Source organism: Prinia subflava, chromosome 4 (assembly GCF_021018805.1).
Source record: "Prinia subflava isolate CZ2003 ecotype Zambia chromosome 4, Cam_Psub_1.2, whole genome shotgun sequence".
NCBI classification, from domain to species: Eukaryota; Metazoa; Chordata; class Aves; order Passeriformes; family Cisticolidae; genus Prinia; species Prinia subflava.
The window spans coordinates 55,832,940-55,850,972 of NC_086250.1; the positions used below are offsets into that span (position 1 = coordinate 55,832,940).

The 18,033-nt window shown below is 38.8% G+C and overlaps 2 protein-coding genes across 6 annotated transcripts in view; one reads left to right on the forward strand and one right to left on the reverse strand.

Moving 5' to 3' along the window:
• Window positions 1-259: 259 nt before the first annotated feature.
• BRD1 (bromodomain containing 1) overlaps window positions 260-18,033 on the forward strand; it is a 56,885-nt gene continuing 39,111 nt past the window's right edge. For 4 of the 5 annotated variants that reach the window (XM_063396821.1, XM_063396823.1, XM_063396824.1 and 1 more), the window contains exons 1-3: window positions 482-613; window positions 4,739-6,119; window positions 17,605-17,761. In XM_063396821.1, coding sequence (XP_063252891.1) covers window positions 4,753-6,119; window positions 17,605-17,761 — 1,524 coding nt within the window. In that variant the 5' untranslated portion in view covers window positions 482-613; window positions 4,739-4,752. Of the gene's footprint in view, window positions 614-4,738; window positions 6,120-17,604; window positions 17,762-18,033 lie in introns of all 5 variants that reach the window. The other variant, XM_063396822.1, reaches the window with a different exon arrangement.
• LOC134549462 (uncharacterized) lies at window positions 392-1,303 on the reverse strand. The gene has a single exon (XM_063395005.1). The coding sequence runs from the start codon at window positions 1,301-1,303 to the stop codon at window positions 392-394; it is 912 nt and encodes a 303-aa protein (XP_063251075.1).

Here is an 18,033-nt window from a genome sequence, read left to right on the forward strand (position 1 = left end):
GTTCCCTGGCGCCCGCGCTGGGCCGTTCGAATGCTCTAACCAGGGACGCGCGGCGGGTGCGGGCCCGGGCCCGGCCGGTCCGGGCGGGAGCGCGGCGGTCGCGGGGCCCGCGCGTTCCCGCCCCGAGCGCGGCCGGTGCCGGCCCGGGTGCGGGGAGCGGCGGCGCGCAGGCCCCGCCCCGCGGCGGCGGCAGCGCCGGGGCTGGGCGGTGCCTGGCGCCCTCACGTCCCTTCCCTCGCTCGCTCCCTCCCTCCCCGCCCGCCTCCTCCTCCCCCCCGTCGGCGCAGCGCTGTGGTGAAGCCGCATTGTTTGTGCCGCGGGGGGAGGGGAGCCGCTCAGCCCCGGGAGCCGAGCGCCGAGCCCGCAGCCGGACGGCGACGCGCACCGCGCCTCACGAATGCGCCGCGCCCGGCGGCAGCAGCAGCCCCGCACCCAGCGCCGGGTGACCGCCGCGGGCAGCGCGGCCCTCGCAGCGCCCGCTCGCCCGCCCGCGGCTGCCGGACGCGGGGCCAGGCGGCAGCACCGGCGGGGCCTCCGCCATTAACCCGGCCGAGCGTCGGCCGCAGCGGCGGAGCGGGAGGTCTGTCAGCCGCTCCTCGGCGGCTCCCACAGCGTGAGTACGGCCGGGTGGGCGGCAGGGGCCGGCGGGCGGGGGCTGCGGGGCCGGGAGCCGGTGAGTCCCGCCGCAGCGGGACGGGAGAGCGGCGCGGGGAGAACAGCGGGGCGGACTGGGCACGGCAGCCTGCGGTGGGGGGGCAGCAGCGGGCGGGCGGGGAGGCGAGGCGAGCGCGGCGGTCTGGGGGAGGGAGGGCGCCGCTGGAGCTGTTTTGTCAGCCGCCATATTTGTGGGCCGAGTATTTTCGCGGCGGGGAGGGAGTGACTGTTGGGAAGGGCTGGAGCTGATGGGCCCGGGCAGGAACCATCCTGCCGGGGGCCGGGAGGGGGGAGCGCCGCGCCGGGCAGGAACCATCGGCGGGAGGGGAGGGAGCGCGTTGGAGGCTCCCTGGGCGTGGGCAGGAAGTGCCGGCGCGGCGGCGGCGGGGCGGGCCCGGGGGCGGGGGCAGCCGCGCGCGGGAGGCAGCGTTCCGGGGCGCTGCGGGATGGGGCGGCGTGCGGGCTCCTGCGGCCGCGGGAGAGAGCGGCTCCGGGGGTCCCGTGTGTCTTGGCCGTGCCCGCGCACGTTCGCTGAGCACCGTGAGCCCCCGCTCTGGGCCGTGCCCCGGGGAATCGCTCCTGCTGCGCGGCTGAAGCGGCGGGTGTTGTCCGCCCCGCGTGCAAGCACTGTTTGCTTAACGTCCCTCATTGTCTAGGACTAAAGAGCATTCCTGCATCTTTTTTTTTAAATGGTCTGCATGAAAGTGCCATTGAGAATGGAATTCCCTAGTCCATTGAGCAGGGCATCTAGGAACTAAAGACAGTTTATTTGAAGAGGAGGAAGGTAACTAGGGCAGAGATTGTAACGTAGAAGTATATGGTGCTGTACTTTTCGTGTTGATTTTAGCTATCCCACACCTTGATAAATCGCTTTTTTTTTTTTCTTTTTCCTCTCATACCCTGTTTTTAACAGAAACAGCTGTCTCCGTGTACTGTTACGGTGAGGAAAAACGTCTGCTGATGATTTCCTTCCCAACAGCTGATGCAATTCTAGGAGATGAGAGCTGTAGAGAACTTTCCTGGTTGATATCCCACAGTCTTTGAGGGCAGGACAGTGCTAACAGAAGTGCTTTAAAATAACTTTGTGTGCGGTCAGTGCAGTATGTTTATGAGCTTTGTAAGCAAGTGAAACTTGTCATTACTCTTCAAATTTAGGTCTTGGTCCTCATTCCTATCGATCTACAGAGTACTAGGAAAGTGGTTGGAGGAGAGAGAAATGCTATAGGCATTTGCCTAGGCAAAGCAAACCAGTTGTAGATGTCATGAATTTGTTATGCAGAACTCTGGTCGGTCATACAGAGCATTTATGGAACATTTGCAAACAGAATAATTTTGGAGAAGCAAAACACTGCTTTGGCCTCTGGGGAATTTAAGTTATTCGTGTTAAATTTGCATGAAATTCGGCCTAAATACTACAAGTTTCGTTTCTGTGTGCATTACATTGTATTTTTAGGGTATCCATTCTGTTTTTGAGACTGTAACTTCCTATCTATGTCAGCTGTAGTCACTGTTGAGTATTACAGTATACTTAGATGCTAGCTCAATCATTTTTTATCAGTCTGGTTCATACAGTTCGTTTGACTTTTGCAACAGCTGTCCTAAATCTTTAAGCAAGATGAAAGATCTTGTGCTTTTGAGTATTTTCTTTCTGTTTGTAACGCCTGCCTGAAGCCATGCTCGAGCATCTTGGAAACAGAGAGGAGTGGAGAGCTTGGAAACATAGCATTAATGTGTTTTTCTGTGGTACTGGGCTAAGGTAGTGCAGACAAGTTACACGTTTTTGATTTCTGAAGGTCACCTCTCATTCTTCCCTCTGTAGTTTTTTCAAAACAGTCTCTATCTTCAGGAGCCACTATGAACAGATAGACAACCAACTAAAATGTAGGAAAGGGCATTAAAAGTACCAAAACAGACTTCTACATCTAGACAGAATTGAAGTGCAGTTATATGAGGTAAACATGCGGTAAACTGTGTTTCTTGATTGATGAGTAAATTGAGTCCATTCTGATCTGTAATAAGTTTCTATACATTGACACATCATTGTGTTTGAGCTGAAGAACCCATCATTGCTCGTTCACAGTAACAGAAATCAGGGCCATTGTATTTCCTTTGGGTCTCTGAATTTCAAAATCTGTATTGAAACTGGGAACTAACTTTTAATTTTGGTTAAATTAATGATATGTTTTTGGGTTTAGTCGCTGGACCTTTGTTGGCAGTATTAGTTGTTTGAACTGTTTTCTGCAAATAAGAAACGAGTATGATCGAATCCTGTGTTGTTTTACAGAATTTAATTATCAAATTCTTCTTCCAAAGTTGTTTAAAGAGAGGGAACCTTTTACGTTCTTCTGTTATTTATAAAGAGGAGATCAGAGCTCTGTCATGATTGAATGCTTACTGTTGTCTGGCTATATGGTATAGAAACTAGTAATAAGGGTTAAGAATTAGTTGTGTAGAGGTCAGATCTATGAAAAGCACAATTTTCACATAAATAATAAAACTATCTTAGATTATGAAAGCAGAGTCCGTTTGTGAGAGTTTTGTGAGACAAATCAGAGCTTTTCAGGAACTAGTCTTAGGGTGAGTTGCCTAAGTGATGTAGTCTTCCTGTGAAAGGAGTTTCTTCAGTACTTTGAGGCCTTTAGAAACTGGCATCTTAGACTCAAGCAAAAGGCAAGCAGCCTGGAGTAGCTAATGTAGTTGTTTACTGCTTGCTGTTTTCTTCCCGAAATAGATATACTGGTTTTGTCATGGTAGTTGTGTTCTGATTTCTCTATTTCTCTGCTGTTTTGGCAATACATGCTGACACTAGTTGTGTTATAGTGAGCAGCCCTGAGTCAAAATGCAACACTGAAATGGTGAGGCCCTAATAATACTTCAGGCAGTGATTAAAGATAAAGGGTTTTTTATATAGCTGAGGTTGAATGATGCTATTTATTAATGATTTATTGGGAAGAAGGAAGGAGTGGAATAGAATTTTAAACTTGACAATTTCAGTCAGGTTTGTAATATTTTCAACCTTAAAGGAGAAAAACCCCACCCAGTGTGAAGATGTCAAAAGGCATGAAAGTGTATGGAAGTTTTTAACTTAGAAATTTTGTGACCAAAATGTGTGCTCATCCTAGTCGTGGGGCTTTGGAGTTGGGGAGAGAAAGCTATATTTTCATATGGTATGTGATGTTTTTGCAATAGGTTGTAAACTTAAAAATTGTTTTCAAAAGCTTGGGACTGGATTTATAAACAGAGAAATTTTTATCTATCAGCAGTTGATTTGAGAACAGCTCCTGAAGAATCTGTTGAAGGAGAGGGGTGTGTGTACACGCATACTTAAAAGCAGGGAACAGGTTTTGGCCCTAAGTCAAATCTGCTTTACAGGTGGAATATTTACTAGTTGCACTCTATACTGCACCATATTGGGCACTGCGAGTTCTGTCATGTTCTGGTCATGTTGTGAAGAATAATGTGCTCACTAAGGATTGAGAAAAGTAAAAAATGTATAGGGCTGTCAAACTGCCCACTTGCCAAATGTGGAAGTATGTGTGCTTTTCTAGCTTTTAAATATAGCTATAGTAATTGAGTTGATAATGTGAGTGTTTGAAATTGCACTGGAAAAATTTCAGAGAAAACTTGTTTTTCTTTCACAATTGCATTAGCTCTTTTGAAAAGAGGTCTACAGGACATAATCTGTAGCTGTTGCAAAAATTCTCAAACTGCAGGCTCCCCTAGGTGTTGTATTGAAGGTTTTCTTACAAGGTAACAAATGCTTTTTTTTATCTGTTACACTTCTGAAGTGTTTTTGTTCTCATGCAGTGGTCTTGCCACAGTCCTTCTAGAGGTTTTCCAGCAAGGATTTTGTATAGCTGTGTTTACTCAGGGAAGATATTATTTAGAAGATCTATTGATCTTTAGATTAAACTTGTACGAAACTGAGTCCTGTTGAGTAAGAGTGACAGGCTTTTGGTTTTGAGTACTTTTAGTTAAGTATATGCATAGGGGGCTGTAGAACTGAAGGGGCTTTTTCCTTATTACAGCAAAACTAATACTTTAATATGATTGTTAGGAGTATTAACTGTTGCTCTAATTTTAGGTAAACATTACCAAATGAGGAGAAAAGGAAGATGCCATCGAGTATCGGCAGCAAGGCATTCTTCTTCCCCGTGCAGTATTAAGCACTCCCCGACACGAGAGACCTTGACATACGCTCAAGCTCAAAGGATGGTTGAAATAGAAATTGAAGGTCGCCTACATAGGATCAGTATCTTTGATCCTTTAGAAATTATATTAGAAGATGATCTTACTGCGCAGGAAATGAGTGAATGCAACAGCAATAAAGAAAATAGTGAAAGACCACCAGTTTGTCTAAGAAGCAAACGCCATAAAAATAACAAAGTGAAAAAGAAAAATGAAGCTCTTCCGAGCTCGCATGGTGTACCCGCCACAACAGCTCCTCTTCCAGAACCAAAAGTACGGATTGTCGAATACAGTCCCCCTTCAGCTCCTCGGAGACCTCCAGTTTATTACAAATTCATTGAGAAGTCAGCAGAAGAACTTGATAACGAAGTTGAGTACGACATGGATGAAGAAGATTACGCGTGGTTAGAATTGATAAATGATAAGCGGAAAAGTGATGGAGTGTCAGTTGTTTCACAAAATATGTTTGAATTCCTTATGGATAGGTTTGAAAAAGAGTCTTATTGTGAGAACCAAAAACAGGGTGATCATCAGTCTTTAATTGATGAAGATGCAGTGTGTTGTATATGCATGGATGGTGAATGTCAGAACAGCAATGTGATCCTGTTTTGTGATATGTGTAATTTAGCAGTACATCAGGAATGCTATGGGGTGCCATATATACCTGAGGGCCAGTGGCTCTGCAGACACTGTTTGCAGTCCCGCTCTCGGCCTGTAGACTGTGTGCTGTGCCCAAACAAGGGAGGTGCCTTTAAAAAGACAGATGATGATCGTTGGGGACACGTGGTGTGTGCTCTGTGGATTCCAGAAGTTGGATTTGCCAATACGGTTTTTATTGAGCCAATTGATGGTGTCAGGAACATTCCCCCAGCCAGATGGAAGTTAACATGCTACCTCTGTAAACAGAAAGGTGTTGGTGCCTGCATCCAGTGCCACAAAGCAAACTGCTATACTGCATTCCATGTGACGTGTGCTCAAAAGGCTGGTCTGTATATGAAAATGGAACCTGTGAAAGAACTAACTGGCAGTGGAACAACGTTCTCTGTGAAAAAAACTGCCTATTGCGATGTACATACTCCACCAGGCTGCACACGGAGACCGCTCAATATTTATGGAGAAGCGGAAATCAAAAACGGTGTTTGTAGAAAGGAGGGATCAGTCAGAACTGCTAGGTCTACATCAAAAATCAGAAAAAAGACAAAAAAAGCCAAGAAAACAGTGGTTGAACCCTGTACAGTTATGCCAACAGTATCTGCTCCTTATATCCCCCCCCAGAGGTAAGCAAACCATCAAAATGTGAGAAACTTTTATTATCTATTTAATTTTAATCGTATGCTTTTAGATGCTGCCTTGAAATTTTTGTACGTTTTTTACATGCTTTCTTTAAAGGCCTTTTTCAGAGAATTACTGTTAGTTATGTACATTGCATTGCTGTGGAGTTGTATTAAAAATGCAGTAACTTCCTCAGAGAAATTATTAAGTGATCAAGTGGTCTGTCTGGTCCTCAGAACATTTGGTTTGGTTTTTTTTTTCTGTTGGACTACATTATGTTCTTGTGACTACTTGTCATTCACTGTACTTCTAAGAATTAACCACCGAGTTTGGAATAGTAGATGCAGATGATTTTCATATTAAAGTAAAAAAGCCAAGCTCAAACCTAACTTTATTTGTAATTTTGGATTCTGATCATCTTTTTCTAATTTTAAGAGATCCAAAATGAAAATTACGATTTTGTATATAAGTTTTGAATCTTGTTCATCTCACATAAATTAACAATAAACTTGTAGTGTAAGATCTGTGTAAGTTTTACAAAAAAACCTTCAAAGAAGTGTTTTCCTTGTGTGGCAGAATAACTTCTCTGGAGGTGTTTCTGAAATTTATGTTTGTATGTTCACAACACCAATATATTTGTTTACCTCTTGAATTAAATTCTTACTAAGTTAAGAGCCGCAGTTTGGAAAATTTCTCGAACAGGCACCAGTTCCGTGTGCAGGCTCATTTCCTATACTGTGACTGGACTCGGAATGCACAGAAGTGAGGGCTTTTAAAATAATGTGATGCCTTTTAAATAGCTGACTCACAAGTTTCAGGTAGTGAGCAATTAAAACTGGTTAAATTAATCTAAATAAATACATGTTTAGACACTGCAGTTCTTTCCTGTAATAAGTTTTGTTAATGTAAGAAGCCAGTCATTGACTGACTTTGACAAACAGCCTTCAACTCCCATGCGGTGTTTACCAACATCAGATTGATTGCTCTGTTCTCTGTTAGGATTGGCTTGGTAAAATGGTATTTTTGTTTAGTGATGCACCGCAGAAAAACTTTAATTGACAGTAGGCAACTAATAGTGCTGTTTAAACAGGAGCTACTGTCCATGGAAGGGGGAAGCTGGTGTAAAATAATTTGGCTTTGTCTTAATTAGGACAATCCCAACAGGTAGCGTAGTGTGTTTTTGTTTTGCTTTTTTTAAGATAATGTAAGAAAGAACATGAACTAAGAGTTGAGGATTAGAAAGTATGTTCTCAGTTGTGCTTCTGGCAATTCATTTCATTGGCAACTTTTTAAAAAGCCAGAATCTAAAAAGAAGCTACCATCAGATGGCTTTTTTTAAAAAAATAGTCATTAGATGCCAGGAGCAAAAATCCAATGACATTTTCTTCTCTTTTTTTCACATCAGTGATTGAATTTGTTTTCAAGACTGCAGGGAAATTCAGCTTTCTTCTATTTGTGCTTCTCTTTGTATTTCTAGAAACAAGTAGAGTTCCTATACTGTATGTAGTAAGTGTAAAAAATGTGCATAGTTTGAAGGTATTTTAAAGTTGAGCTTTATTATAAATTGCTTGTTTTTGGCTGAAGGAGACTCTCACTTAAGCACTCTTTGTAACGTGAACATGTTCAGTCCTAGAAAACTGATCCCTGAATTAAAAGTGAAACAGGAATGGGCATATTAAAAGGAAAAGTGATTACACTGCAGACCCAAATCTCTAGTTTCAAAACAGTTGTCTAGTTTTCATTGGCTGTTCTTCAATTTTTTTTCTGTTTAGGAAACTGTCTTGTCTTTCTGGAGGAATTAAGTACATACCCATAATGTATTAAATAATTATTTGGATCATTTCACAGTAGTCTCCATTTAAATTATTCTTTTTCTCTAATCTGTTTGGAGTTTTTTTATACTCTTTTTTTCCCTTGGAGCTGAAGCATGATTTTTCAGAGTACTTTAGGAAGAGCAATTAAGCTATTTAAGTTACTAGAGAATACATATATATACTCAATGTTTAAACACTAGTGCTTTTTTACCTGAAGAATTGGATTTTAATACGTTTCCAACGTCTCTGGACATTGAGGAACACGTGAAGATGCTTGGTTTGGATTTTCTGAATACCTAGACCGTACACCTCCTCAGCATATTGCTGGCTCTTCAGAGCTGGAAGAGTGTACAAATATGAAGATCATAGTGAGGAGGGAAGTGTGTGCTGGCTGCAGCCCCTGAGTACATCTGATGAAGCTTGGGGAGAACCATCTTGCAATTTATGTTCAGTTTAAGGAGGAGGATTTGTATCCTTTTCTGGACAGTGAGAGTATATGAACAACTGAGCATTTTAGTAACAGTTTTTAATAATTCTATTTCCCAAAACAATTACCTTAGTGTTCAGGATATTTTTAAAAGACTGGGTGTGAAACAGCATACTTCATGATTTCTACACAACTTTTGTAACTTACTAATTTCTGGATCAGCTTACCTTAGGTTTCTATGCTACTGCCTTGACTTGGACCAGAATTTCTTACACAGATGTTATACTCTAAGCTTTTTGCTGTCAAATTATATAGATAGTGTCATTCTCTAAGTCATTTATAATCTAATTATGTGACCTTTTATCTGTAAGCTACTAATTCAGGGGTGCAGATCAGAAGTTGCTAATCACTGATCCATTGATGATAGGAGATAAATGCTTACCTGCCCTGCCTATTTTTTTTTTCTGTAATTTATTTTTAATGCTGGGCCCATATCTGTCCTGTTGCCTGGGTATTTTGGAAAGTCTATACCTAAGTATCTACTTCCAAAGGTGCAGTAGTTCATCTCAGAGCCTTACGGTAGTTTCAGTTTTCAATGCTGTCAATGCTGACTTGTAGCTTGCTTAGCACTTGTAATAACGTATGGGACTACCAGGGAACTCTGATGCATGGAGGATGTATGTCAGACCTGGCTGCAGAGATGTGTTGTCTCTTTACTAGGAAATTCCATTCAGTTTTTATTGAAATGCAAAACACTTGGAAGGGGTTGCTTATACTGTGCTGGTTGTACTCATCAGCTTTTTTGTTTACCTGTTTTTGGTGGGTTGGTTTGTTTGTTGGATATTTTGATTGTTTAAATGTAGAAATGAGCATCATCTAAAGGTTGTGTTTCTGGGAAGTGTCAGAGCAGCTGTGCTGTGTGGGGAGGAGAGTGGGAAAGGACACTAAAACTGTCCCACTCTATGGGAGGGATAGACAGTACCAGCTCCTCTTGCCAAGTGCTGGTCAAAAAGTAGCCTCCCACTGCCACCAGCTAGTTTGGCTGAAGAAAATGGGAAAATTGTTGTATTGCCTCTAGGGATGTGTAATGGTTGAATTTTGCTTAGTAGAGAGATTCCCTTCCAGCCTTCCCCCTCCCCCCGCCCCCCCAAAAAAACAAAAAACGAAACAACACAACAACAAAACCAGAAGGATTTTGTTTAGACTGCAGGGCCAGAATTTTCAAGTTAGGAAATCCGAACTTTCAGGGTTGGCTTGACAATCCAAATCTAGCTGCTTCTCTCTGTTATTTATCTTGCACTGACTCTGTGCTCAATTTCTTGTGGGTTTTTTGTTATTGTTGTTGTTGTTTGGGGTTTTTTGTGGCTTTTGTTTGTTTTTTAATTTTAATCTGCTGCTGCTCATCCTTGTTCTTTGTAACTGTTGCCTTATTCAGCAAGCAGGATGGGTACGTGAAGCAAAAGTGTTACAATGTTAGCTGGCAAAACTAGATGGTTTCTCTTATTTTTGAGTGCTTGATTCTTTGTTACAAACAGCCTTGTTTTTGTGTAGTCTCTTGATCCTAGGTGTCAAGAGGCATTTAAAAATGTTTACTTGTTAACCAGAGTCAATATCCATATGGTTTAAAAAAACTGTGAAACTGCAGTATTGTAGATATGTACTTGAAAGGAAATGGAATCTGATATAAAATGTTTAATCTTCAGTATTTTAGAAGTATACACTGAGATACAGTGTAATCTGCTTTATCAAAATGCCATTCGTGCAAGTACTGCTCTATTAAATAGAAGCTGGCATTAAAATTATATAAATATTTGCTCTCATCTTTAGTTTCTCTTTCTGCAAACATGGCATGTTTGTTATGTCTGAAATTATGAAAACATTTGAAATGCAATACTTGTATAGAAAGAGAATAAATTAAAAAGCTCCACTTTAATTAGAAGTAGGAACACTGTATGTTGTTGCATGATGTTTGTTGCATCATTAACATTAAACAAGAATTATTAGATTGTTATGAAAGTAGATAAGTAGTAGTCAACAGCTGAGAGCAAAAATTGCTGAGACTTACAAAAACATTTTTAGCTCTTCTGAAAGATCAGCATTTGTGCCCCACATTAACTGATTGCTCTTTGTTGATCTTTGATTTTATTAGGAGGAATACTGTGCCTGGTAGTAAACTGGATTTCTGTTACTGTGTCTCAAGGCAGAACCAGTATTTTCTTTTGGTTTATAATTTACCCAATTGAGCTATCCTGAACTTTCTTACCAAGTAATTAAATGTAATCTTGTTATCTTAACACAGGAATCTTGATTGTCTCCGAAAGGAAGTATGGACCAGAAAAATAAATAATGAATAAACAGAAAGTGTTGAAATGCAGTATGAGAGGAAAGGAACATTAACAAAGCCTTTGAGATACTGTTAGTCTGCATTCACAGATAATGCTTCTTATTCATATACATAGCTTCTGGATTTATTTTGGGGACTTTTTAGAACGTTTTTTAGGGTACTCTGGGGTTTTTTTAATACATTCAGAAAGTTTTTAAGGGGGGGGATAAGAACAAGAAATTTGGCTTAAAACTCAGCATGAGCTATTGAAAAATGCTGCTGGGGCCAGCATTGCAAACAACTTGGAATCTGAATAAGTTCAGGCTAATGTCTGTTAGCTCTTTATGCTTGAATATACATATATGTGTAATTCACAGAGTCATGTGAAAAATGCTTATTTTAATTCAAGGGGAGCATGTGTAGGTGTACCTTGTGACTGTACCTAATACTTGGATCACAGAATCACTTAAGTGAAGGGAATGACAGAAGTCAGGGACTGCTGGTGTTTCTTGTCTTGTCACATTGTTTGGCTTTGAAAGCTTTCTGTTACATGTAGTACATGTTACATGTACTGGTGATGTGATCCTGATCTCTTTATTTAAATAAAAAAAAGTAGTTTTCCCTAAATTATAAAAAGCTACAGTGGTGTTCACTAGTTTTGCCTCAGCGATATTTTAAAAAAGTAAAGGTAACTTTAGAGCAATATTTTGAAGCTAGTTCATCTTGACGCTGGTTGGCTTATTAAATAAGGATTAGTTAATGTGTTCAAAGAAGTGTAGCTTATTTAATAAATTGTAAAAGTAGATTTTGAATAAAAAAGTACATTTTTTCTGTTTATTTTATGTGTAGAAAGCCAAGAAGCTTAAAACAAATAGTTACATTACTTCTGTAAGGCATATCATTGATATTCTATGTGCTTTCTAAGGGGTTTCGTCCACTATGATTGTATATGTGATAATGCAATTATGAAGACCAAGATTTATATAATTTTGTTTTTCAGAACTTCTTAGTTTCACCAGTTATGTGAATTTCCATTGAAATTTTTTTGGTGGCAAATAGAGGGTGTTGTGATTTGTCCCATAGCAAAACATTTAAAGAATGCATTGTCTGAAGAACTGTCTCCTGGCAGTTTTTTTTATTCAGTGATCAAGTTACAGAGTGCACAAAAAATTAAGAGATAAATACTGAGCTTTCTAATAATTACAGATCAAAATGTGGTTTTTGATTAATACATCTGATATGAATTTAGCCTTTTGATATTAGATTTCAAATCATATGTGGTTGTTATATATGTATATGAGCTGGCAGAAGTAAATCTGTGCATGTGATTTTTCTGAGAAGAGATTCTTCCAGTGTGATAGAGTGGAGGGGGGTTCATTGTTTGAGTTGGGTTTGGTTTTGGTTTTTTATTTATCATTTTGGGGTTTTTTCCATATCCAAATTTTGGAATATCACAAACTCTAGTTGTTAAAATAGGAAGAAGATAACAGAGAATTAACTGAAATAACAGTGTCTTCTTACCTCTTCAGTTCACTGTTCTACTTTTTGTGTCCAAGCAAAATTTTACAATCTGCTTGCTCAAATAGAAAAAATAGGGTGTTCACACTCCTGTAAGCAAGACAAAGTGCTTCCTACGTGTGCATTTAAAATCAAATACTATTTAAATACCAGTAAACATTGAATAAAGAATAGGAACCTGGAGAGACTTTCAGGCTTCAGAATATGTATCAGTAGATTAAATATATACTGTTAGACTCTCAACTTGGGAGAGGCAAATTCAGTGGCTAGATTTTGGAAACAAAACAGACAAAAACGAGTAAAACCTGCAAAGTAGTTCTAGTTAAGAACTACTGTTGCATGTGGATTCTGCAGACTTGTGTTGCAGAGGTTTAAATGAAATCTTTCTCAGTCTTTCCAGGATTTGGTATGTACTCTGTTACACATGTATCTGACTTCTGCTTGGTATTACAGGAATGTTATCCTTTTTCAAAAGGAAACAAAGACATGCAGACAGATTCTGATTTTTGCATAGTTACTCATTTACCTGTGTTGTTTTTCAAGTTGGTCAGAACAGTTTGAGGGTTTATTTTTAAATTAATAATTTATATATTAAGTTTTATCTTTTATTGAGGAATAGGATAACAAAGTTGTGTTTCTTCACTGTTTAAAAAAAAAAGTGTGTTGGAAGACAAATTTTACAAACGCTTTGATAAGCAGCTGCTGCCAAAGGTTTTCCATGAGAAGAGTAGAGAGTCTCATCTGTCCAGGTGGGCATTCTGATCTTCAAAAACTGAAGTTTTTCGATATGAAACTAGGAGGAATAGTTGGTAAAGTTCCAGAATTAATTCCAATTCCCCAAATATATTCTTCCATAGCTTTTTATTCTACTTTTATGCTCAGTGTCTTCCAGTAAGTGTAATTAGAATTTCTATACTTATCTTAGGGAAGTCTTGCATCTTTCCTGCTTCCTACAAGTCTCAGTATATTTTGTGGAACTTTGCTGAACAAGGCTTGAAAATTCTGGAAGGTTTCTGGAAACTCAGTTTCCCTTGTTGCAACTTGTTCAATAAGTTTTTTTACATTTTGTTCTGACAGGTTTTAAAACATATCTGCAATCTTTGTGTGGGAAAATAAGGATATTTTATTTGCTCTTTAAAGTGGAACATAATGTGATTTCTAATGGGTATTAGCATAGGTCAAGAGAAACTGGTATGTTAATGATACTAAACAAAATTTTACAGAGTATAATACAGTTTTCCTGTGTCATGTGTACCTTTAGTAGTGCTATAACGGATAAAGGACAATGCAAAATAACAAATTGATAAAACTGGAGCCTCTGGGTAAATATGGTAATTAAAATACTAGGGTCTGTTCATGTTCAAAAATTGCTTAGTTTTACTGGATGCTTGATCTTCCTTTGGTTATTTGATTAATACAGATTTTCATAATAAATTCTTTGTGCTTGAGTTATTATAGTAATGTTGTCAAAATCACATCCTTACTCAAGAAAATGTTGTCAACAGTTTACATTTCAAAAACTTAAGAATCTTGAGATACTGTTATACTAAAATAATACCTGTGGAATTAAAAAGTGTATATAGTCTGTGCAGTGGTTAGTAATGATTGATAAAAAAGTGGCTGATTATCTCTCATTTGCTTTCTTAGGTTAAACTGCCACACCATTGGTTACCAAAAGTTTCACTTTTCCCTGTAACCAGTTGCCATAGTTGGCACAGTGATATGTGACTGAAACTGGGAAAGGAAGGAAGTCATGAGTCAAAGAAGGCAGCTGTGAGATTTGCTAATGTGTTAAAAGCACATCTCTTACATTGACAAAATTTATTTTATGCATTTATCTAAAAAGTGAGGAAACAAGGACTGAGTAACACACTCAGCTCTCTGAATGCATTGACCAGTGCATTAAGTGAATCATCCTTTACGGGGTAGATTATCCATCAAATGTCTCCATGTAGGTGCTGTTTCAAAGGTTCCGTTCATAAGGCACCTTTGCCTGTTTAAAGACAAGCAGAGAATTGTTTGGTAATCCCCGTTTGTAGTGCACATCAGTGCTTTACAGGGCTGGGACTGGGGAAGGGAAATAGTTCTGGCTCAGTCAGTTGGCTGCGGCACAATTAAAACAGTTCGGAAAAATGTTTTTGTCATCTGTGTAGTTTTGGCATAGAGCTCTAAAAAACAAAACCAGGAATCAGTATGACTGCTGGTGTTAGAACATCAAAAGGCTGCAGTGGTCATGAGCTGGAAACCTAATGCTTCTTTTATGAGACCAGTTAGATAGCAGCAGTCACTGAATATCATTGGAACACAGTCACCTTTTTTAAGAATTTTCAAATTCCTCTATCAATATATTTTGTTCTAAATAACTTGTAAGTTGAGGGAAACTTATGTTTTTTTTCTCCCAGTAGTTGGTATACTTGACTTGCCTTTAGAAAATAATACAGAAAGCTGTTCTTTTTTGATGTGCTTATACTGGGAAATGTTCTAGTGTGGACAGATACCTTAGCAAAAAAAATGCCTTTGGTGAGTTGTTTTCTGTAGTTCTTAGGGGTGCCCTAAGAGCGCTAAGCCTTGCCTCTGCACTGGGGATTTATCAGTGTAGTGTAGCAATTAATCCTGTCATGTCCAAGTCAGAACCTGGATTCCAAAATGATGAAGTTTTTAAACAGCTCTCCCTTATGTAGCCCAAATACATGCCTTTTTTTTATTACAACCTTGTTGTAAAAAGAAAAAAAGTGGAATGTACAGAAAATTCTTTTAGGTGATGGGAGCTACAAAATTAGTACCCAGTCTGTTCAGCTTAAAAGGGTTCTGCAGCAAGGCTGTCTCATTTCCCAAAACCGGTTGTATTGCTCATCAAAATTTAAAGTGCTCGGGACAGTAAAAGTCTACCTGGAAGTATCAGACTAAGCAGAAGGATGGTTAAAGAGCTGTGGTACAGGTAGTGGGTTGTTAGAGTCTAACAGCAGATATAACATCCTAGCACTAAGTTCATGGTGGAGAGGCTCTGTAGATCTGCCACATGAGGAGTTTCAGAGCTGTATATTTTGACAAGTGTATAGCTGCTACCCATGTGTGGTGTTTAAATGAAGTACTGCATTAATTTAGAAAGGAAGGCACAGATGAGTAGTTTCCAACCCCTTGTTAAGTAGTCTCCGCACTCCAAATTACCTTCTGTTTATTTATATTTTGGAAGTTGGAGAGTGCCTTCTGTGAACATCTTTCTTAAGCTTCTTTTAACACTCTACTGTTATAAATATATGAATAGAATGGTTCATTATGTGAATTGGCAAATGTACTTAAAGCTGTAGTTAAAGATGTTTGCTTAGTCTTGCCACATCTGATGGGCTTGAAGCCAAGGCACCTTTCTTCATGTTATGATTCTCTGATCTTTCCAAGTAGTTGTGTATTTGGCTGTGCTCCTTTTGACTCTGTTCGGTAGGTTTTACCGTTTCCAAGAGATTTGTGGAAGCAATTATTTGATTTTGATTGCATTCTGTAATTAATTGTAATTATGTTGTTTGAAGTTTAGTAAGATCACATCTGTTCTGCGTTGAGTAAATCTTTATGGAGCCTGTGTCCGCCTTCCAGTGAATGATGTACGAGAGAGTCTGAAGTCCATCTGCAGACCTTCTAAGCTTTAAATTAAGCTAGAATTTTTCAAGAATGCCTAACTAGCTTAGTTATTAATTAAAAAAACAATGTCATTGAGGAACTGAAGGATGCGATGGCACTGTAGTTTAAAGAAAACCTGGGTTTGCTCTGCCTGTACCTGGTGATGACTGAAGACTTTAACTATAGTTGGTAGCACTGAATAGACCTCTTGCACCTTATCTTCTACACAGGCCAAAAAAACCCAGGAACAGATGACCTTTGGTGAACTCAAAGTACACTCACTTGTATATTAGTCTGAAAAATATTTATTTTTCCCAGATATTCTTAAAAAACATTTTACCCAAGGCTTATTTCTAACTTACCATTTTCTTTAGGTGTTTTGACTACTTAGCTTTTATCACTTACCTGCAAAACTGCTTTCTTCCTAATACAAAAAGGGAAAAAGCAGAAAAGTATTAATATGTATATGCAATCATGATTTTTGTTTAAATGTGTCATGGTACTGCTCTACAAATCAGACACTTCTTGAGTTAATATTTGCTTGGTTTAGTATTGAATTTTGGAGAATATGTGATAAACTCTCTACTATTGATTGTAGAGTTTTGCTATGAGTAGTAGTAATATTCTGAGTGAAGAGTTAACAGATTTCTTTTTTTATTGTTATTATCCTTTCTGTAACTGTTTTACATCTAGCTGTCTTTCCAGCTCACCCTTGCCCTCAAATGAAGGAACTATCTCTCTTACAATACAGGGGTTTGGTAGCTTGGGGCATCTTGCATTAATTTTACAAGGGCTATCAGATACAAGTACCAGCATTATCACAGAAAGAAAAAATCTTTTTGTTCTACAACCATTAACTTTTTCTAACTTTTTGGGGTTTTTTTCTAACTTTGTGTTTTGCTGTAATTTCAAGATACTGTAGGCACAGACAGCTGAAGATCTGATTCAGATAAACTTTCTTTTTAATATGTTTTCAGAAGCCACTGTTGTGTTGGAGACTTGGACATCTATCTAACATGACATTATTTGAAAAATAGGAATCAATATTGTTGTGTGTGATGTTCATAAAGCACTTTCCTTGAGTATTTATAAATGAATATATGCGTAGAATATTTACATTTGTTAAAAAAAGCAATTTTGGAGAAAATACTGATTGATTTTGATTGAAATACTTTGTTAACTATTTATATCATCCTCACCATTTTCTCTGTTTGGCTATTTTCATTGTATTTGTGGGGTGAAATAATAATTGTTCCTGTGTTTTATATTTTTGTTTGATTTATTTTTCAGAAATTTAATATTTATAGAGTAATACAAGACTTTTCATTACATGTTCTTATGCAAAAAAGTTGAATATGTATTGTCTGTAAAATAAACTACTCATTCTTTCTCTAGGCAGCAACAAATGATCTGATGATTTTCATAGTGATTTGGAGCTTTTTATCTGATTTCATTTTCAATAGGAAACTCATTCTGAAATGCACATAAATCTTCATTCTCAGCCCTAATCTGGGATTGCTCTTCCAATCATTGATTGGAAATTGATTCCCTTTAGCTTTATAAAGTATCTTAATCTATTTAGTAGAAACTGCAGTGTCAAGCGGGTATATTTGGTTGTAATTTACTGCTCAGAAATAATTGCACTGGAAGGGATCTTACTGAAAGAAGTTAGTAACATATTGATTGCTTCTGATTTTACAGTATACATTCATATATATGTGATGTTTAACTTCCATAGATAAATATGTTTTATTCTTTACTGTGAAAAATACAATATGAGTTTTTCCATGTTTTAGATTAAATAAGATTATGAATCAGGTGGCCATTCAGCGAAAGAAGCATTTTGTTGAACGAGTGCACAGTTACTGGTTGCTTAAAAGGCTGTCTAGGAATGGTGTTCCACTCTTGAGAAGACTACAATCCAGTTTACAGTCACAAAGAAACACACAACAGGTATGTGATATACTTTTTATTTACAAGAAGAAATCGGAAATTTTCTATTTTATTGAGTTAAAAATTAATTAGGAAACCTAGTGCAAAGCAAAAACTTTCTTTTATTCAGGACTGAATAAGTTCTTTACCCTATTCTGAAGTGATATTACCTATATTCGCAGTTGGGAATTATCTATTACTTTTTAATATGTGAGATACAAAAAAAAAGCAGCTTTTTCTTCTGTTTTTCTTAAATGTTTCACAAAAGTACTATCATCACAAATATCATAATG